The sequence below is a fragment of the Prionailurus bengalensis genome, chromosome E1 (assembly GCF_016509475.1).
Source record: "Prionailurus bengalensis isolate Pbe53 chromosome E1, Fcat_Pben_1.1_paternal_pri, whole genome shotgun sequence".
NCBI lineage: Eukaryota > Metazoa > Chordata > Mammalia > Carnivora > Felidae > Prionailurus > Prionailurus bengalensis.
In genome coordinates, this window is record NC_057347.1 from 46,860,967 (window position 1) to 46,883,626 (window position 22,660).

General features: G+C 45.9%; 1 protein-coding gene across 20 annotated transcripts in view; it reads right to left on the reverse strand.

Annotated features, from left to right (window-relative positions):
* BPTF (bromodomain PHD finger transcription factor) overlaps positions 1 to 9,182 on the reverse strand; it is a 147,988-nt gene extending 138,806 nt beyond the window's left edge. For all 20 annotated transcript variants that reach the window (XM_043585037.1, XM_043585034.1, XM_043585033.1 and 17 more), the window contains exon 1: positions 8,336 to 9,182. In XM_043585037.1, coding sequence (XP_043440972.1) covers positions 8,336 to 8,963 — 628 coding nt within the window. In that variant the 5' untranslated portion in view covers positions 8,964 to 9,182. The remainder of the gene's footprint in view (positions 1 to 8,335) is intronic.
* Between the last annotated feature and the right edge of the window lie 13,478 nt (positions 9,183 to 22,660).

Here is a 22,660-nt window from a genome sequence, read left to right on the forward strand (position 1 = left end):
TATTAACCATTTAATCCTCACAACACCCTGAATCAAATGCTATGATATCTCCATTTTATGAGGAAATGAGCAAAGTGAGACACTGTTAAGCAAATGGCCCATTCACCACAGAGCCCAGATTCAAATTCATGAAGTCTGGTCCAGATTCTCCACTTTAAATCTCTATGCTCCATGCTACCTCTTTAGATCCTTGACACACACAAAATTTATCTATACTCCTCAGATTCTCATACATCTTAACAGCCTAAAATTTTGTGGTGGGCTCACACACGCAGGTGGCCTGCCACAAGTCCCTACACTCACAGTGTGGAAATCAATGGTATGACTCCACTCACAGTAGTCTTCTGACAAATCCTTCCGGAATAAATTATCCAAAATGACCTAAGGCAGTCCAAAAATCACAGATAATATGAAAGACTTACAACCCAGCTCTCATTCATCGTAAGAGAACGGTTTTAAAACTATCGTAACAAAATGTCTGATCAAAATGATTTTATCAAGACTGTATTTATAATGATCCGCCAATTCCACTCCCAGGTTATACCCTTAAGAAATGAAAACACTGTGGAGACAAAAACCTATACACAAAATGTTGATGTCAGCATTATTCGTTAACAGGCAAAAAGTGGAAACAGTTCAAATTTCCGTCACTGGACGAACGGATAAACAAAATGTGGTATGTCCATATAATGGACTATGATTCAAATATAGTACTGCTACATGCTACAACATGCATGAGCCTTCAAAACATTATGCTAAGTGAAAGAAGCTACATGTTGTATGATTCCATGTATATGAAATTTCATCCAAAAAAGACAAATCAACACAGAATGAAAATAGTTATTGTCAGGGGGTGGCAATGGAGGAAAGAGAGAACCGGGACTGACTGCTATGGGTATGGGTTTCTTTTGGGGGAAGATATGAAAAACTGGTATGAAATTAGGGAATGCCGATGGCTGCACAACTCTGTGAATATATTAAAAAACACTCGATTAGACACTTTAAAAAAGGGTGGATTTTATGAAATATATATTTATATCAATAAAGCTGTTGTTTCAAAAAATGGAATTATTGGGGGGTGCCTGGGTGTCTCAGTTGGTTAAGCGTCCGACTCTTGATTTCAGCTTAGATCATGACCTCACGGGTTTGTGAGTTCAAGCCCCACAGTGGACTCTTTGCTGACAGCATGGTACCTGTTTGGGATTCTCTCTCTCTCTCTCTCCCTCTCTCTGCCCCTCCCCCATTCTCTCTCTCTCTCTGTCTCTCAAAAATGAATAAACTTAAAAAAAAAAAAAGACTTAAAAAAATGGAATTATTGGGGTTCCTGGGTGGTTCACTTGGCTAAACCTCTGACTCTTGATTTTGCCTCAGGTCAAGATTTCATGGTTAGTGAGATCCAGCCCCAAGTGGGACTCTAAACTTATAGCATGGAGACTGCTTGGGATTCTCTCTCTGCCCCCCTCCCACTCATGCATGCTTGTGCGCAGACATGCACATGCTCTCTCTAAAAATAAATAAATAAAACATTTAAAAAATTAAAAAATAATAAATACTGTTTGAGAGTTATTCAGTAATTTAGGTGTCCAATCAATGTTAGCTATTACTGTTACTATTTTAAAAAATCATTCAGTAGTCAAAACGTAATATTTGAGTAACAGAACTTAATAGCTAGAAAAATATAAAATAATTTTACATATACCAATAAACAAAACAATTAAAACATAATTACATCGAGTTATAGGCACTTTCATTCTTTCTATATGATTTTACATATACGCACTTTTAAAGTGCATTTTGCCGGGATGCCTGGCTGGCTCAGTTATCTTGGGGTTATGAGTTCAAGTCCCACATTGGGTGTAGAGATTACTTAAAAAGATAAAATCTTAAAGTGCATTCTGCAAGTGTAAGTTTTGTGTTTTCTTAAAGAAATGTTCTGCCTCCTGAGGCTTAACCATTTTAAAGAACTGAAAGCATGAAAAAATTAGAATGAGGGTCAATGCTAAACTAGTGCTCAACTATGAAGGTGAGCCTATGATATAGGCTATAAGCAGGCATTCAAAGAGAAAAAAAGACCAAGGTGAGCAACAGTACTCTGGGAAGACTTCTGGGAGATGCCTCCTGGAAAGCAGGAAGCGGGATTCGGGGTTCAGGCTTGGCTAAGGGGCAAGAAGGGAGGAATCAATTCAATGCAAAGAGGGTGTCTGCTAGGATCTGCTCCGGTCTGAGTCCCCCACCACAATCACCACCTTACAGCCCCTGTACACCCCCTCCAGGGATCCGCAGACACAGGGAGCACACAAGGTACTGAAGACGAAAAGACAGTCTACTAGACTAGATCAGAGCTCCTGGCCTCAACAACCCCAGTCCCGCCGTCCGTACACATTTCAGTACATAGGTCCACTTCCAAGTACATCCCGGGAAAGAAGATGAACGCAAACTGTACACAAGACAGCGTACTACTGCATACCTCAGATGTCCCTGCTCGCCACTCACAGATCAGGCTGCCCAACTTTTTAATAACTCGTTGAGGCCCTCATTTTCTTTCTTTTACTTCTCATGTTTAACCTCTTCAGATACAGATACCTGAAAACAGATCCCACTCATTTCCCTTATAATCCTGAATTCCTATTGCCACTCAAAACACGACCGTTCCTCCAGAAGCCTATGTGACGCATTCCTCTGTCTACACTTCTGATGTTGTCGAGGCCTGGAGAACTCTGAGGAACCTCCTGAACTGATCTTCCATTCAGTGCTTCCAAACCCCTCCGGATCCCCACTGGCTACCTCACCCTCCAATCCAACCTGCAGAACAGAAGCCATGCTAAACTTGCTAACATCCTACTAAAATCATACTCCACTTGTTTCCAGATCTTCTGATCGATCACCAATACCCGCAAATGAAACAGAATTGAAACAGATGGGGTAGGGGGCAGCTTCAGAAACTACCTCCTCCAGTAATACTCTCAATTTGGGGGGAATGAGCTGGCTGCAATGGTGACTTAACAAAAGTCTCCATGATTTGATTTGGTTTTGTTTCATTCTCCTGCGTGCTGCTGATGGGAATACAGCACATCCCCCGGGTGTTCCAGGAATGAAAAATGACAGAGGATCACTGATCCAGCCTGATATTTACCCTACAGATGAGAGTCGGAAAGTACAAACACTATAGCCTGGTTCTCTAGATACTGCCCAACGACAGACCTTTACAGTTTGTTTGTTTTTTTTAATTTTCTCTTAATGCACATTTATTTTGAGAGCAAGAGCGGGGGGGGGGGGGGGGGGGGGGAGAAAGGGAGAAAGGGAGAAAAAGAGAGAGAGAGAGGATCCCAAGCAAGCTTTGAGCTGTTAGCACAGAGCCCGACGTGGGTCTCAAACCCACGAAGTGTGAGATCACGACCTGAGCTGAAATCAAGAGCCAGATACTTAACCAACTGAGCCATGCAGGCACTCCTACAGTTTCTTATTTACATGCTCATGCTCTTGCTAAACCAGGTTACTGAAGACTGCCCACACTTTAAAATCAGTGCCTAGCTGGCTCAGTCTGTGGAGCATGTGACTCGTGATCTCAGGGTTGTGGGTTCAAGCCCCACGATGGGTGTAGAGGTTACTTAAAAAGAAAATCTTTAAAAAAAAAAAAAAAATCAGTGCCTTAGTTCATGTTCCTCCCTCCCTTGGTCTATCCATCATCACCTTGCACATGCCCATCCAGAAAGCATATACCCACACCAACTCCCCCAAAGAGGGTATGATCTCATCCTCCTCTAAATCTCTACTGCATTTTGTAGTTGACTTGTAGCAATCAGGAATTACACAAACACTGAAAAGATACTTGGTTGACACTGGTTGGAATAAATAATGCCAAACCAGTAACAAATTCTGCTTCAGATAAATCTACAGTTCGTTCATGGCATAGAGGTCACTGTTCTCTGTCATAATCCTTAGAGGATATAAATCACCTACTCTCCCAGGGTACCACCAGGTCTTTGGCTTTCTGAAGTCATCAGAGGTTACAAATTTCATAATTCCAACTAAGTATAATACCTCAGAAGTCCCACACAAGTTACATGAAAAAAAAAAAAATTCAGTTTCAAGTACGATTTAATTTTTTTAATTTAGCAAATGCTTGATTTTAAGGTGCTGCCAGAATTCCACCAAATGCCTATTAAAACACATTTTTGGGGCGCCTGGATGGCTCAGTCGATTAAGTGTCTGACTTCAGCTCCGGTCATGATCTCATGGTTCATGAGTTCCAGCCCCGCATCCGGCTCTCTACTGTCAGCACAGAGCCTGCTTCAGACGCTCTGTCCACCCGCTTCCCTCCCCTGCTCGTACTTTCTCTCTCTCTCAAAAATAAACATTTTTAGTTTTTTTAATTTTTTTTTAAACATTTATTTACTTTTGAGAAACAGAGACAGAGCGTGAGCAGGGAAGGAGCAGAGAAAGAGAGGGAGACACAGATCTGAAGCAGGCTCCAGGTTCTGGGATGTCAGCACAGAGCCCGACGTGGGGCTCGAACTCACAGACCGTGAGATCACAGCCTGAGCCAAAGTCGTACACTTAATTGACTGAGCCACCCAGGCACCCCACTCAAAAATAAACATTTAAAAAATAAATAAAAATAAAAAATAAAACACATTTTCTATATAGTCTTTCTCAGTGTGTTGACAAAATATATCATAAAACCTACAGGCTAAAATATTCTAAATTAAACAATAAAAATAAATAAAAGACTTTTTAGCCAAATGCCTCTAGCTGAAAAAACTAGATGATTTCAATTTTATATTAACAAACTGTCATCTCTATCATACTGTCATGTGAATACCTTATGTACCCATTTAAAATTTTTCTCCAGGGGCGCCTGGGTGGCACAGTCGGTTAAGCGTCTGACTTCAGCCAGGTCACGATCTCACGGTCCGTGAGTTCGAGCCCCGCATCAGGCTCTGGGCTGATGGCTCAGAGCCTGGAGCCTGTTTCCAATTCTGTGTCTCCCTCTCTCTCTGCCCCTCCCCCATTCATGCTCTGTCTCTCTCTGTCCCAAAAATAAATAAAAAACGTTGAAAAAAAAATAAAAAAATAAAATAAAATAAAATAAAATTTTTCTCCATAAAAGGTAAACCTTTAACTCTCCAATGAAAAAAAACTTGTTAATCTATGATTTTAGGGGTACCTAGCTGGCTCAGTTGGTGGAGCATGCCATTCTTGATCTCTACCCATTGGGAATAGAGATTACCAAAAAAAAAAAAAAAAAAAAAAAAAAAACTTAAAAAAAAAAATCGACGGTGGGGGGCACCTGGGTGGCTCAGTCCGTTGAGCCAGTCTTGATTTCGGCTCAGGTCACGATCTCACGGTTCAGGAGTCTGAGCCCTTTGTGGACCCAAATACAGAGCCTGCTTGGGATGCTCTCGCTCTCGCTCTCTGCCCCTCCCCTGCTCGTATGCGCTCTCTCTCTCAAAATAAATAAACTTTAAAAAAAAATTGACGGTTTTAGAAAAGTAAGCTTGCAGTACCAACCAACGTCTTTGCATCATGAATAGTCATATTACCTACACAGTAGTCAATAGACGAATAAAATAGTGAATAATTTCTTTTGCTGGGAATTTAACATGTTAGTACTTAAGCCAAAGTTCTAGTCTACAAAAATTAATCAAGTTGTTCTAAATTACCAATAAAGAGTAATCCTTTGACAGTAGCTTTGACAGTACAGGATTCAAAGCCACCAATCCTAGTTCTTTATGTGCTCTTGGGATATCAAGTCCCACAATGTTTTTTTCTTCCCAAGCATACACATATACACATTTAGCTGACAGCCTCCTTCCCAGCCTTTATTGTCTGGAAGCACAGACAATACAACCAATGAAACTCGTGCTCAGCCTCAACAACTCACTGTCACGCACTGTTACTCATTCCAGCCAAGTGGACATATTCTCAAAGTTTAGAACACAAAATGCATGATCCCTTTTACCCTGATCTTGAGAAATAATGTGCTTCAAAAAGTAAATCATCCAACAAGTTAACACCACATCCAATAAAGAGAGGCAAATGCCTGGCAGGTAATATGAAATAGCCGTACGAAATAGGAAATAGTGTAAACGAAACACACTAACTCTGCTACTAAAAACACTCACTGGTCAAACTATCAAAATTTACTTAGACTAATTTTTAGTTTCCCAAATCCCCAATATTTAGGAGCTATGGCGCCCATTGCAGAATTATCAAAACTTCCATCTATTACAGCTCTTACCTAACAATCATTTATCTAACCAATCTTTGATGAGTGGCTGCTATGTGCAAGACACTGTACTAGGAACTTCAAGGGATAGAAGATTAATACAAAAAGATATAATCCTTAACTTCATGTAAACATAGGACAAGAATCCTACCAGGTAGGATACAAATATCATTAATAAAAACAAAATGTCACGGAAATACACAAATATACAAGTTTGCTTTTTGTTTTTGTTTTTTTTTTTAAAAGAAGCCTAAACACAAATTGTAACTTAAGTCGGCATACACACAAGCTCTCAACCCTAAGTATTGCCTGCTGGTCCCTCAAAGAGAGGTCCAAGTTAGCTGAACAACCCTGCCAAAATGCCTCAGCTCTGTCTAGCCCCAAATAACTTGCTCAGATAGTGTAATTCAGTCTCTATGGGTCTTTCAATTCTGGGCAGAAAGAACCACATGCGATTTCGTAAGGTAAAAACTATTACTATAAAAGATACTAACTTGGCGAGAAATGAAAAGTGGCATGCAGTTCCTTCTACATGCAAGACATAAATACTTGAACTTGATTCATTCCCTTCAATCTCCTCCCAGCCTCCCTTCCTTCTCCCCACCCCCCCCCCCCCCCCAACGGGGCAAAGGCAGGCAACTATTCTGTCAGGCAAAAAAATTACCTTCTGCACTTGCTGTTAAGACAACCCCTATGAGTCTAGTCTGGCTTAATACACTCCTCCGTAAGTAGTTAAGCATTTATTAAAAAATGGAAATATTTTAATTGAACCTCTTCTGCTACCCTAGTCTCTTTTTAAAACCAGTGACACACCTTAATTACTTTGTTAACATCCTATTTCTTCATAAACTTAACTTTGTAAATGATCGTAAAACTGGAATCTAATTTAGGTAATCCAGACTAACGAAAATGTAAAGGAAGAATCTTGTAGATTATTGTTACAAATTACATTTTTTTTCACAATTTAGTAACCTGCAACTGCGTATTTCATACAAAGCAGCAATTGTGTGTTTGAAATCAAAACAAAACAAAACAAAACAAATGCATCTCAGCACCAGCCCAGAGAAACTTTCTGTGAGAAAACGGGAGAGAAGTCACCCTGGAGAAATTCATTACACATCCAAGGAAGACTTATCCTTAGAAACAGAATGGGGAAAAAAAAGAAAAAAAAAAAGTCATTTTGTAATAAATCCCCACGTACTTCTGCTGTGTAACTTAGAAGTTAGTCCAAAAGTTCACCTTCAGCAATTATGTCTGCATGATCAACTATACATCTTCTGCAACAGGTGATCCGAAACTGCATTTCTCAGGCGAAGCAAAGGGATCGAATTAGCTAAGCCGCGTGTTGCTAACGCTTTCCTACTTTTATTTTGGATTTTACCAAAATGACTTGGAATCGAATGCACTGCCAAATTCGTTTTGGTTTCGTCTGGTTTTCTACGTTGCTTTTTAATCAGCCATTTACTCGCAACTGTTGCACGAGCCCATTAGCACCCGAGAATAAAAACAAACACACAGGACCAGATAAGGCTCCCCTACTAACCCAACTGATCCATTTCCTTAACACAATTTTAAAACCACACTGCTAGGAGTGTGAAGAGAGGCATGTTTTTGTGTATCTGTGTGCCACAATCTGTCTAAATCCTCAATTCCCTTTTAAGGAACAGATATATAATAAAAATCTAAAAGAAACCACATTAGAAATGCAAAGAGGTTTGCAAAACAAGAGGCTTCTTTCATTCCAAAAACCAAACCAAAACAAGGGGAGAAAAATGAATGCAATGGAAATGTGTGTGCCAAAGTTTCAATCCTGCCCGGTGGAGACACTGCACTGGCACAAATTTTGAAGAGGAAAAAGAGGGGGTTGGGGGGAGAGAAAGAGAGAGCGAGTGTGTGGCCTGCAAACTGCAACAATGCAATCTCCATTTTGAACAATGCGCCTCTTTCCTCTTGTAAATCTAGTTTTTTGCCACTTGATGTGCCGTCGCATTTCCCCTCCGTTTGGGGGGGGAGGTGGGGGTGGGGGGAGACCAGAGAGGGAGTGAGCAAGGGGGGAGGGTAGAGGAGGTGGGGAAGGAGTCTGCAGCAACTGGGCTGGGTGGGTACCTGGAGTGCTGCTATAGGTGCTATGGCTCCTGAAGCTGCTTTCCGTGCAGTAACTGGCGTCGTCGTCGTCGTCTTCCATCTCCTCCGGATAATCGGAATCATCGTCGTCCTCCTCCATCTCATCCTCCTCGTCGTCCTCGGAATCTTGGGTCTCCTCGGCGTCGCCGTCCTCCTCCTCCTCCTCCTCCTCCTCGGAGACCATGTCCTCCTCCTCCTCCTCCTCCTCTTCGCTCTCGTGGTCATCGTACACCACTTTGTTGACGGCCCTCCGGGCCGGGGTGGTCCGGGCCAGGTGGCCGCCGCCGCCCCCGCCCCCCGTCCTGCCGCCCCCGCCTCCTCGCCCCCCCCGGCCCGGGGCGCTGGTGCTGGGGGGGGCCGGCGGCGGCGGCGGCGGCGGCTTCCTCCGGCTACTGCTGCCCCCCCTGGGCGAGCTCAGCCGCGTCTTGGGCGCCACCTCAGCCTGGGCGGCGGCCCACCTGCCCCGGCTGCTGCCGCGGTGCCGCGAGCGGAGCCCCCCGATGGGTCCGGACGTGGGCGGAGGCGGCGGCGGCGGCGGCGGGGCCGGGGTGCAGCGCTCCGCAGCGGGAGCCGCGGGCTGCTTGGGCGGCCTGCCCCGCCGGCCCCTCATGTCGGAGCCGAGGCGGGGGGAGAAGGGAAAGCGGAGGGGGGAGGGGCGGGCGGAGGGGTGGCGGTGGGGGGCGCCGGGGCCGGGTGGGGAGGCCCGCGGGGCCGGGCGGGAGGGGCCCGGCCGGCGGAAGCGGGTGGAGGGAGAAGGCTCAATCCGAATTGCTGGGGCCCCACTCCGGATCGCCTTCAGCCGCCATCTTGTTTCTTCCCTCTCGCTCGGTGACTGGGGGAACCGACAGCGGCCGCAGGCCCGGAGCGCGGTCACGTGAGCTGCGCCGCCGACGAGCCTGGGACGGAGCGAGGCCGCGCGGCGGCCGCTAGGGGGAGCGCGGGAGCGCCGGGTCGGGGGCGGGGAAGCAGGGGCGCCTCCGCGCGGCGCGGCGCGGCTGGACCGCGGACTCGGGCGGCGCGGCGGAGAGGGGCGCGGTGCTCGCGAAGTGCCCCGGGGCACTGGCCGGGGGAGACCACTGCTTCGGCGGAGTCCCCGCCGGCGCCTGGACTCAGCAGATCCTCCCTCTCACGTCTCCTCTTCCCCGGCTCGGAGAGGAGGGCAGGAGCGGCTCCATACTCGTCCCCCGCCCGCCCCCTTGGGGGAAACTGATGCTGAAAGAGCCAAAAGATGTCCGGAGGGGGCCTCCTGCACCAGCGCGAGAGGGAAATTAACCGGGGCCCGGGGAGACGAGCCCCCAGAAATGTGAAACTCCTAAGACCTGGTTCTAGACAATCCTAAAATTGATCCCAATGACAACTACCCGGGGGCTGTGCCAGGAACCACGCCCTGGGCTGCCAGACCCTGAGGGAAAGTCGCTCTGAGATTCAGTGGATAAAATCCCCACCCGAAGAGCCTCAGCCGCAACGCAGCTATATTTCAGTCTCCTTCCACCTTTCCCAGTGTCCCAGCTAGAAACTCGACCACCTTGGCAAGAACTTTCCAATTTCTTATTAGCAGTAGAAAGGATGACTTCCCGCCTAAAACCTAGTTCGAAATGTTGTGTGTTTGTGTTATCTTTTCTGGAAATAATTTTAATTTCTTAAAAGTCACTAGATCTCAGCTTAGCCCAGGGAACGAATCATGATGATGAAGTGTCAGGGACCGCCAGACCAAGTCAGGTGTTCAACTCCCAGGAATCAAGGTCAGCTCGGGATTAGAGAAAAGTTTTAGACATATATTAATATCTATCAAGGGGCGTATGGGTGGCTCAGTCGGTTAAGGATGGGACTCTTGATCTCAGCTGAGGTCTTGATCTCAGGGTCCTGAGTTGAAGCACTAAGTTGGGATCTGCGCTGTTCCTGAAGCCTACTTAAAAAAGAAAAAAAAAATCGAATATGTGACAACCAAAAAGTGATATTTTTTAAATGTTTTTATTTATTTTGGGGGGAGAGAGAGAGAGAGAGAGAGAGACAGAGCACGAGCTGGGGAGGGGCAGAGAGAGAGAGAGAGAGAGAGAGGGAGAGAGATACAGAATCTGAAGCAGGTTCCAGGCTCTGAGCCGTCAGCACAGACCCAAGGCGGGGCTGGAACTCAAACACGAACTCATGAACCTCGAGATCATGACCTGAGCCAAAGTCAGGTGGCTAACCGACTGAGCCACACAGGCGCCCCCAAAAAGTGATTTAAAAATAGTTAGGAGGATCCTGTCCACCAAGTGGCTTAGTACAACCTAGTTAGAAGAACAGAACACAAGTGAAATGAAAATGAAAATACAAGCATTAATTGCCAAGTAAACTCAGTATAATTCTATTTCATCAAGGGTGGCAAATTTATAGGCCTTCAAGGACCACGTAAGCAAAGAAAACAAAGTGGGCAAAGTGAAGACTGGCAAATGGAAGAGCCTGTGCTTTGTTTACAGAGGGCAGCTATAGAAATATGGGTGTAAGATGGCCAGATCTTCAAATTCTTCGAGAGAAGGTGGAAGTGTGCATTTCATAGGAAATCTCTTGGTTTATATAGGGCAACCAAGTCGATTAAAAAAAAACAAAAACACGGGGCGCCTGAGTGGCTCAGTTGGTTGAGCATCCGACTTCAGCTCAGGTCATGATCTCATGGTTCGTGAGTTTGAACCCCGCGTCCAGCTCTGTGCTGACAGCTCAGAGCCTGGAGCCTCTTTGGATTCTGTGTCTCCCTCTCTCTCTCTCTCTCTGTCCCTACCCCGTTTGCACTCTGTCTCTCTGTCTTCTCTCTCAAAAATAAACATTTTAAAAAATTAAAAAACAAAAAACAAACCACTTCAGACTGGTCAAAATAAATGCAGTTCAGATATAGCCCAGAGTCTACAAGTTTGCAACCTGTATCCTTCACTATGTAAAGCACACAGCATTCTGGGACATCTGGCTGGCTGAGTTGGTAGAGCCAGCGAAGTGCCAAAAGTTGGTAGACTTCTAATTTCGGGGTGTAGGTTTAAGTCCCACATTGGGTATAGAGATTTCTCAAAAACAGTCTTTAAAAAATAAAATCTTTTAAAAAAAGTTTAGGGGGGCGTGGGTGGCTCAGTTAAGCATCCGACTTTGGCTCAGATCATGATCTCACAGTTCGTGAGTTCGAGCCCTACCTTGGGCTCTCTCCTGTCAGCGATGAGCCCATTTGGCATCCTCTGTCTCCCTCTCTCTTTGCCCCTCCCACCTCCCCCCCTCTCAAAATGAAATAAACATTTAAAAGAATCTTTTTTTTTTTTAACGTTTATTTATTTTTGAGACAGAGAGAGACAGAGCATGAACAGGGGAGGGGCAGAGAGAGAGGGAGACACAGAATCGGAAGCAGGCTCCAGGCTCTGAGCCATCAGCCCAGAGCCCGACGCGGGGCTCGAACCCACGGGCTGCGAGATCGTGACCTGAGCTGAAGTCGGACGCTCAACCAACTGAGCCACCCAGGCGCCCCTAAAAAAATATTTTTAAGCACAGTGTTTTATATACTATAGGGAATACAAAGATAGTAAAACTACGGACAGCCTTTAGGGTTTGCAAGCTAGTAGTGGAGGAAGACCTTTATAAAAAAAAAAAATTAGATGCCATAAACCGAGGCTGGTTGGTTGTTTTTACGTAAGCTCTATGCCCAGTGTGGGGCTTGAATTCACAAGCTTGAGATCAAGAGTGCCATGCTCTACCAACTACGCCAGCCAGATACCCGAGAGGTATTTTTGTATTACTTGGAGGTTTTAGTTGCAAGCAATGGAAACTGACTCTAGCTCATTTAAACAGAAAAGGAACTCCTGAGAAAGATACGAACACCTCCAGAACTGCTGGGTCCAAGTATAAATGGAATCCACGCTCTCGAGCTGTTGTCTTCCAGCTGGCTGGGTAGCTGTATTCCATGGACCATTCACTACAAAGCCAGTTGTCGGGATCCACAACAGGGCTAGGAGTCCGATGGGACAGCCGGTTTCTTTCCTCCTTTCACTGTTTAGTTCCTTGGTCAGATGCTGTTTTGGACCCAATGTTTGCATACCCAAAAATTCATATGTTGAAACTGTACCTCCCAATGTGATGGTATTAGGAGATGGGGCTGGGGCGCCGGGGTGGCTCAGTTGGCTAAGCATCCAACTTCAGCTCAGGTCACGATCTCACAGTGAGTTTGAGCCCTGCATTGGGTATTGTGCTGACAGCTCAGAGCCCGGAGCCTGCCTCAGACTCTCTCTCTCTCTCTCTTTCTCTCTCTCTCTGCTGCTCCCCCACTTGCACTCTGTCTCTCCCTCTCTCTCAAAAATAAATAAACATTAAAAAGAAAAAGATTCCCCAGACTATGGTAATTTGTCATAACAGCCCAAAGTGACTAAGACAGGTGCCATGATGTATACGTAAGATACCGTGATGGCGAATAAGGTCTGTAGTAAACCCATCCAAGATGGCGACGGTAAAAGCATTGCTGGTGGGAAAAGCAAATCCAAATTCAGTGTAAGCCTCTTCCCAAAGAGGCTTGACTCACTGTACCCACCGTGATAGAAAGAATCCATTCTAATGATTCTTGCAAACATGGGCACTCAGCAGTAGCAACAGCCAGGTCAGCCTCACCGAGGAGAAGCCCATGTTTGTGTGACCCCAACAAACAGGCATTAGCTTGACTAGAAAAGGAGCTTGATCTACAACCACAAGGCGGGTCTTCTTGTCCACCAGCTTTAACCTTCTTTAGCCTCGGGAGCATTCTGGTAAGTGTTCAGGCAGGACACAAACGCTCTTACTTTCTCGGTCTGCTCTGAGAGGTTCGTCTATGTTCTCTCACTCAGACCTTGTCACCAATCTAAGTCCCTGACCACCTGCCCACGAATTGGTATAGAGTCTTTCTCCAGGCAAAGAGGACCACGAGAATACCCCTCAAAGCTCTACCCACTGGGCGATTCCCTTGTGCCATTGTCCTTCCAGGACCATTGGCAAGCGCAACTATAACCCCTTAGCAATCCACTCCGGGCTGACACCATCTGTAAAACAAGCTCAAGGGACCTCCTTCGTCACATGGTCATAGGACTTTCCCAGGAGGCCGCGGTTGTGAATTGAGGGAGGATGATAGTAAAATGTGAGTAAACATATTGGGAGTTGCACGATTGTGTCTTCTCCAAAAAAATGCTCAGGCCTGCTCTTATATATTCCACGTCCTCTTGAGGAAGGGAGGACTCCTGGGCACTTGATGGCCAATGGGGACAGATAACTCGGCTCATGATAAGCCATGTAGGTTACATGGTCACCTGGTACTCCAGCGCCAGACTGTCGATCTTGCCAGGGCCCAGCAGCAACCTAAGAACAGTTTCCAGAGGGGCACCCGGGTGGCTCAGTGGGTCACGCATCTGACTCTTCATTGCGGCTCAGGTCACGATCTCACAGCTCGTGAGTTTGAGTCCCACATCCGGCTCTGTGCCGACAGCTCAGAGACAGGAGCCTGCTTCAGATTCTGTGTCTCCTTCTCTGCCCCTCCCCAACTTGTGCTCTCTCTCTCTCTCTCTCTCAAAAATAGACATTAAAAAAAATTAAAACACAAAACAGTTTCGAAAAAGGAGAATGGTTGTTAGCCAAAGAGAGCAAGCTTTGCTCCAAAAACCCTAAGCACATCATAGTGATGCTCTTTTGGGGGCCTGCCACAGGCTCTATACAGCATCCCAGCATGTGATTGTTCACGGAGCACCAACGGACCCACTGGGTCATGAGGAACCACTTAGCATAGTTCCTTGCATTGCAGCCTAGATCTGCTGAAGAACCTTTTGCTTCGTGCTGTTGCTCAACGTTTGCGAGCTTTCGGGTCATTTAGAAACTGTGTTAGGGGCGCCTGGGTGGCTCAGTCGGTTAAGTGTCCAACTGCGGCTGAGGTCGTGATCTCATGGTTGGTGAGTTCGAGCCCCTCGTTGGGCTCTCCGCTTCGGATCCTCTGTCTCCCTCTCTCTCTGCCCCTCCTCTGCTCAAGTTCTCTCTCTCTCTCAGAAACAAATAAATAAATAGAAAATGTGTTAAAGCAGCATATATATAAATGTGGTATATATTTGTCTTGTGAATCTAAGAGAGTCGCCAAATATTCAGCACTGTCGGAAGAAAGCTCCACACCCCACAGTCAAAATTTTCACATCCATTGTATGTTCTATGGTTACAGCCATTCACTCTTCTAAAGACTTGCCTTTAATTCCAGGTGATGCATATTCTGTTGAATTATTTTGCCGTGAGATGTTGAAATCTCAAATCTCGGGGCGCCTGGGTGGCTCAGTCCATTAAGCGCCTGACTTCGGCTCAGGGCACGATCTTGTGCTTCGTGAGTTCGAGGCCCGCGTCGGGCTCTGTGCTGACAGCTCACAGCCTGGAGCCTGCGTCCGAGTCTGTGTCTCCCTCCCACTCTGCCCCTCCCCTGCTCATGCTCTGTCTCTCAAAAGATAAATAAATGTTAAAAAATAAAACAAAATAGAAAATAAATCCCAAATATTAGAAGCAGCATTTTCTCTATCATCCAGCTCAAAAGACTCTCCAGACAGTCACAGACCATCCCCACCCCATTTCCCTGAGAGTCTATAGACTTCATCCAGTCTGGTTCCAATTTCTTTATCCAGTTGGGTTCTTGGTTGTAAGCAACAGAAACCAACACTGCCTGATGGAAGCTCACAGGATCTCTGGGAGTGCCCAAGAACCAGACTTTGAGTATGCAACCAGGAAGTGCAAAATCAGGCTGGCGATAGCCTGGTTGTTGCCTCCTGGCACAGGTCCCAGCTTGTCCTGGTAACACACCGACACTAGGCCCCGGGCACTGCCCCACAGCGCTGCCAGCTTCCAGTTCCGAAGCTGGGATGTGTGTGCGTGAGTACAGAGTCTGGCTGCAGGGAAGGCCGGGAGTGGAGGACCTGGGTTTCAGCTCCCATAATGTGAAGGGTTCCTTCCCCCGGGGAGGGGATAGAGACCGAGGGAGATCTGACACACAGAGAAAGACGTCAACACGAGTTGACTTGGACTTGAGTGACTCAGAGAGTGATGGATCACAGACCTGCTGTTAAGACTCAGAAAGTCAGCATGGGCGCTGCTTTAGGAAGGAAGTGATTAGCTCTGTGACCTTAGCTCGCTCAACCCTGGCGGAGCCCGGGCTTCCTCATGAATAAGTGAGGGGGACTAGGTTAGACCTGTGCTTTCCAATCCTTTCACATGCCAGCATCCAATGGAACTAGAGGGTCATTTCAGGGGCATACTGCATTTGTAAAAATAAAGTGTTCTCTTCCTAAGTACAATGGTACTAAAAATTAAACTTAAACATATAGCGGTAGATAGAAGATATCAAACAGTGAATTTGTAACGCTTCCCCACAAGCCCTTTTTTGTATTAAACGAGAAACTTGCATTTGAATCCCGGGACCTAACTTTTTTATATTCTCAGCTTTGTGTTTTAAATAGCTCTTGCAATTCCTGATCCAGACGCTTTAACAGTGATCTCTTTAAATGACAAGAAACTGTTTGCAGCAGTAGGTGATAAAAAAATGGGAGCGTCTTTTATAACCGTTGCAACACTTACCACGGTAGAAATTATACTTCAGTTATATTTAAAGCTCTTCCTTTTCTTTCATTGACAAATGCGCCCATGAAATTTCTTGTGGATGTTAGAGCCAATCAAACTTTTTCGTGGCTAGTATTTCCAGATAACGCGACACAGGCATCATTAGAATGGTCACCTCACGGCTTGTACATCGTTTGCGGCACATCAGCCACAGGCAAAATTGTCCAACATAAAAGAGCGCGAGGGGGCGCCCGGGTGGCTCAGATGGCTCGGGTCACGATCTCGAGGTGTGTCAGCCCCGTGCTGGCGGTGGGGAGCCTGCTTGGGATTCTCTCCCCCCACCCTCTCTTCCCCTTGCTCTCTGCCCCTCCCCTACTTGAGCTTTCTCTCTCTCTCTCTCAAAATAAACAAACATAAAAAAATAAAAGTACGCGGGGGCGCCTGGGTGGCGCAGTCGGTTGAGCGTCCGACTTCAGCCAGGTCGCGATCTCGCGGTCTGTGAGTTCAAGCCCCGCGTCAGGCTCTGGGCTGATGGCTCGGAGCCTGGAGCCTGTTTCCGGTTCTGTGTCTCCCTCTCTCTCTGCCCCTCCCCGTTCATGCTCTGTCTCTCTCTGTCCCAAAAATAAATAAACGTTGAAAAAAAAAATTAAAAAAATAAAATAAAATAAAAGTACGTGAAGACAGTTTCTGAGCTTCTGCGCTAGGATCTTCACCCCTACGCCCTCCCACCCCCCCACACACACTCACCCATACCCCCCTCTCCACCAGATTGCTCCCCACAACCCTTGGGCACCTGGGTCACAAACCCCTCCAGCCTCTCTATGTGGACACTGATGTGCCCTGCAGCTGACTGCCAATGGTTGTCTTTTGCTCACTATCAGACCGCACTCTCTTAAGGCCATCAGAGAATGAGGCCATAGTGGACAGAGAGGTTAAATGTCCGGGGAGGATGATGAACTCCGAGGGCAGGGAGGATGAACATCTCCACCTGCCCAGATCTCATTCACCGTGCTCTAGTGTGTGCCATAGCTCCCTGGTGTGGCAGGTCTGGATTCGGTCATCTCTATGCTTCCTTCCAATGCTAACGTCTATGATCATGATCCTGCCATGGTTCATACTAAGTAGGCTGGATTTGGCTTGTTGGTGGGGAAATGAAGTGGAAATGTCCAGGAGATTGTTTGAAATGCGGACGGAAGCTCTGAAGAGATTGACACTGGAGGTAGAATTTGAGAACCGGCCTCACTGAGATGTAAACGGCGGTAAATTAAGCCGTCGTGGGGGTAAAAAAAAAACACTGAGATGTAAATGGGGGTAAATTAAGCCATCGTGGAAGAGAGTGCAGAGAGAAGAGAGTACCTCGTACAGACTTTGGGGAATCGCTTACATTCCAGGAACTAGAAGAAAAGGAAGAGAAGTCTAGAGACAGAACAGCCAGTATTAATAATGGCTCTGGGGTAAGGCGTGGCCAAACGGAAACCAAGAACTGATTGGGGACACTGGGCCCCAAACCTGCAAACCTCAAATTCGACTTTTCCTCCTATCTCTTTAGCCACTCCCCTCATTTCTTTTGTGGATTTCTTTCCCTACACCTGTTGGCTCACATGTCATTTTCAAGCTGCTGTCCTAATTACAAATTTCCCAGATCCTCTAGGCCACTCCCTTGACTTCACGAGCCACCATGAGTTCACGTCCCCCAGACCAGCCCCTGTTGTCCAGACCTAGGCTCCGATCGCTTGTTTCTCAAGCAACCTTTTGATTGGTTGTCTCACTTCCCTGGGAGCAGGGAAAAGTCCCCCGAATCCAAGCCTAAATCTTCTACTCACCTAGTCCTCTGTGTGATGCATCAGTCCTTACTCTGGGAGGAACACAGCCTGGCTCCTGCCGAGAAGACAAACCTCACCTAAGAACTTTGTAGCCTTGGAAGTTCCCTGTGCAGTGAGATAGAGGGCCAACGTATCCCAGTTTGCTAAGGACTCTCTCCCAGTTTGGGTACCCAATGGCTGCCATCCCAAGAAGTGCCTCAGGTCCTGGCAAACCAGATGGGTGGTCACCCTACAGGGGGGCGTCCTTTGTGAGGTTGGCAAGGGCAAAGTCCTGGAAAAAGAGTGGCTGTATCTATCAAGAACCTACGTTTTGAAGACTGGGGACATGGGATGGAGGGGCAAGTATGTTCGAGCTACGCCCTAGGTCCCTTAGGGCCTTTGCAGAGGTCTGCAGGAGCAGGTGGGGGCAATGAGGCAGAGAAATTTGGGTACAAGGTGAATGTAGCTTCATTAAACCCACAGGCTGGAAAGGCCCAGGGACGTTGGGGATGTATTTACATAGCCAAGATGAGACCACATACACCCCTTTTGTTCAGTGCCTTTGTATCTGGGACTCTACAATATGTTCTCACAATTTAATGGCTGCAGAATGCTCCAACAAGAGGATTTTGCTGGTTTCAAATTTTTGCCGGCACTTCACAAACATCTTTGTGCTGACAGCTTCTTTTGCTGTATGTAAAATTCGTGTTGATCCGGCTCAGGTCATGATCTCACGGTTCATGAGTTCGAGCCCCGCATCAGGCTCGGCGCTGAACGCTCCCTCTTTCTCTGCCCCTCCCCGGCTTGCTCTCTCTCTTTCTCTCTCTCAAAAAAAAAAAAAAAAAAAATTAATTAATTAATTAATTTTTTAAAAACATGAAAAACTTTTTTAAAAAAGTTTTTTGTCAGGGCAGCTGGCTGGCTCATTCAGGAGAACATGCAACTCTTGATCTCAGGGTTGTGAGTTTGAGCCCCACGTTGGGGGTAGAGTTTACTTAAAAACCAAATTAAAATTGGGGAGCCTGGGTGGCTCAGTCGGTTAAGCGTCCGACTTTGGCTCAGGTCATGATCTCACAGTCCATGAGCTCGAGCCCCATGTTGGGCTCTGTGCTGACAGCTCAGAGCCCGGAGCCTGTTTCAGATTCTGTGTCTCCCTCTCTCTCTGACCCTCCCCCTTTCATGCTCTGTCTCTCTCTGTCTCAAAAATAAATAAACGTTAAAAAAAAAAATTAAAATTTTTGTCAACAGTAATTCAAACATATCATTGGTTAAGTGTATATATGACGAAATGTTATCTCATTTAACCCTCTCAGCGCTGCTCTGGATTAAGTATTATTTCCCCTAGGTAGAAACGAGAGCCCAGGGATTACATAATTTGTGTAGGTCACATAGCTGGTGCACGGAGCCAGGATGTGAAACCCGAGGCACCATACGTGTTTTAAAATATGCTGATGGCGAATTCTGATTCGTTCAGGGCTGCATCGACTCTTGCCTGGGTTTGCTATACTGAGCCTTACAGATGCGTCTCTTTGTTTGTGGTCATATGTTGAGCAAGTGATCACATGTGTCTCTCTTTTGCACTTTTCTCGCCATGTTGTATTTGCTTGTTCACACATCTCCACCTGCAAGTGGAGAGAGCCCCTTAGGGTAGGACTGCCTCTTGTTCATCTCCTTCCAGCGTATCTAGCATGATGGAGGAGAAACTGAAGAGAGACTCGTGGTTAAAGGCACAAAAAAGACACCGATTGGTAGCTTGAGACTGAAGGGAAGGACTACTTCAGGGTTGAAGGGACTGGAACAGCTTGATGGGTGAAAGCTGATCATTTTGTAGGTGCTCAGAGGAGGCGGTATCCCTGGGGGGAAAGGACTTGAGCCAGGCAGACAAACCATCCTGGCCTGTGGGAATGGGGGAAGCAAATTTAGGGGGTTGCGAATGTCCATGGGACACCTTTCCTTACTCAATAAAGATTTACTTTTATTATTTATTTACTTATTTTTAAATAGGCTCCATGTGCAACGTGGGGCCTGAACTCACGACCTGAGATCAAGAGTTGGATGCTCCACCAACTGAGCCAGCCAGGCGCCCCACTCAATATTTATTTTTATTTCTTTTTTAATGTTTATTCTTATTTTTGAGAGAGAGGGAGACAGAGTGCGAGTTGGGGAGGGGCAAAGAGAGAGGGAGACACAGAATCGGAAGCAGGCTCCAGGCTCTGAGCTGTCAGCACAGGGGGCTCGAACTCACAAACCGGGAGATCATGACCTGAGCTGAAGTCGGACACTTAGCCACCCAGGTGCCCCTGAACTGTACGCTTTAAAATGCCTAAAATGGGGGCGCCTGGGTGGCGCAGTCGGTTAAGCGTCCGACTTCAGCTAGGTCACGATCTCACCTCTCACGGTCCGGGAGTTCGAGCCCCGTGTCAGGCTCTGGGCTGATGGCTTGGTTTGTTTCCAATTCTGTGTCTCCCTCTCTCTCTGCCCCTCCCCCGTTCATGCTCTGTCTCTCTCTGTCCCAAAAAAATAAATAAAAAAAACGTTGAAAAAAAAATTTTTTTTAATAAAAAATAAATAAATAAATAAATAAATAAAATGCCTAAAATGGAGGCAGATGGGTGGCTCAGTCGGTTGAACGTCCGACTCTTCATGTCAGCTCAGGTCATGATTCTAGGGTCACGGGATGGAGCCTGGAGTTGGGCTCTGTGCTGAGCGCAGAGCCTGCTTAAGGTTCTCTCTCTTGCCCTCTGCCCATCCCCCGTTTGCTCTCTCTCTCTCCAAAATAAAAACAATTAAAAACTTAAATGCTTAAAAATAAATAAGTACATAAATAAAATGTTTAAAACGGTAAATGGATTTTAAGTTAAGTGTATTTTTCCATGATTAGAAAACTTATGCTTAGTGAAAAAAGCCAATCACAAAAGGCCACATATTATATGATTCATTCACATGAAATGTCCAGAATAGGCAAATTCATAGAAACAGAAAATAGCTTAGTGGTTGCTGGGAAATGGAAGAGGGGAGAATGGGGAGTGACTGCCAATGGTCACCAGGCTTCTTTTTGGGGTGATGAGAATGTTCTGGAACCAGATAGTGGTGATGGTTACACAACCTTGTGAATACACGAAAATCTACTAAATTGTACCTTTATTTAAAAGGGTGAATTTTATGGTATGTGAATTATATCTTGATAAAAATTAGTAAGAAATACGTAAGTGCTTCAAGGAATGGGGGAAAGTTATAGGTATGCTTCAAGTCTTCTTTTTTTTTAATTTTATTAAGTTATCTCTACACCCAATGTGGGGCTTGAACTTACAACCCGAGATCAAGGGTCACATGCTCTACTGACTGAGCCAGCCAGGTGCCCCACTTTAGGCTTCCTGTAATCAGTTCTCTTCACCCTTTCAGCAAAAAATTTATTTTCAGCTGACAGTGTGTTGTTTTGTTTTGTTTTAAGTGAACTGTACCCCCAACGTGGGGCTCGAACTCACCACCCAAGATCAAGAGTCACATGCTGCATGGACTAAGCCAGCCAGTCTTATATTATTAACTATTATTACCTCTGATAATTCTGATAACTGTTATTACCCATTAGTAAACTTTCTAGTCCCTTTTCTAAGATTTAGAGAGACAGACACACACACAGAGACGGACACAGAGAAACAGAGAAAATATGCAAGGTGATTTGTGGATCTGTTTTCCTTTGTGGTTTTTACACTCTTCCAAATTAAAAACGTATTTTTAATGTTTATTAATTTTTGAGAGAGAGACAGAGACAGAGTGCAAGCGGGAGAGGGGCAGAGAGAGAATCCGAAGCAAGCTCCAGGCTCTGAGCTGTCAGCACTGAGCCCGATGCAGGGCTTGAACTCATGAACCGCAAGATCATGACCTGAGCCAAAGTCAGACGCTTAATGGACTGAGCCGCTTAGGCGCCCTGATACTTTTCAAATTTTTTCTTTTCCTGTGTCTCTGCTTCTATACCTTCCTTTTTTTTTTTTTTTTTTTTTTCCTTCCCCTCCATGGACTTTCTTTCTGTCTCATTTGGACTCTGCTTAAACTGACCTAGTTTTGTCTTTAATCAAATCTTCAGGAACCAATTCATTACCATTAGAAATGATCTAACAAGCTTCATTTTGATCATTGTTAAAAACCCTTTTTTATTTTTGGATAACGCAATCACAAAGTAAAGAACGCTATCATTTATTTGACCGGTAAAAGACAACACTTATGAATAAAATTTGAAAAAAAAACATATGCCAGCAGGTTTACCTTGATGATAAAAATGATTGCAGCTGAAACCTGCATCAGCCAGACAATGGTTTTAGATCTGCCGTGTGCCCTGAAAGCCGTGAAAAATGTATCGCCCGGCATCTTGATAAGGAAATCAATTACCTCCCTCATTCTGAGTGAAGGGAATGAAAAGATTAAAATAATAATAATAACAACCCAAAGGGCAAGGATAAAACAAACTGGGAAGAGACGCACATTTCAAGCTAGTGTTGCTTTGCCTGAAAATAGGCTTTATGCTTTCAAATATTCACAGTGATTTTTAGTCCTTCATTCCCGAGTCTCAGAAGCCACTGGGAACACCCATCCTAGAAGCAGCCAGCTGCCAGCCTTCAGCCACACCCGGTGCCATTCTTCTGAGATTGTCAGGACAGTTACAGGGTCGCCTCTGATCCTCCCTACCACAGGCGCACCATTCAAGAATCCGGAGCCCCCCCCCCCCCCCCCCCCGCCCCGTGGGCCTGGCAGTACAAAACAAATTTAGTTTCCAGGGGGGGGCAGTGACACACAAGCTTTTTTTCTAACCGGGGACTCCATCATACTCTTTGGGACCTCGCTGCTCCCTGAACAGCCCTGGCAAATAGGCAGTGAAGCAAGTACAAGTATATCCAAGCCTCATTGGGTCTTCCTAACAGGTCATTTTCCCTGAGCGATACGGGGACGGAATATTTTT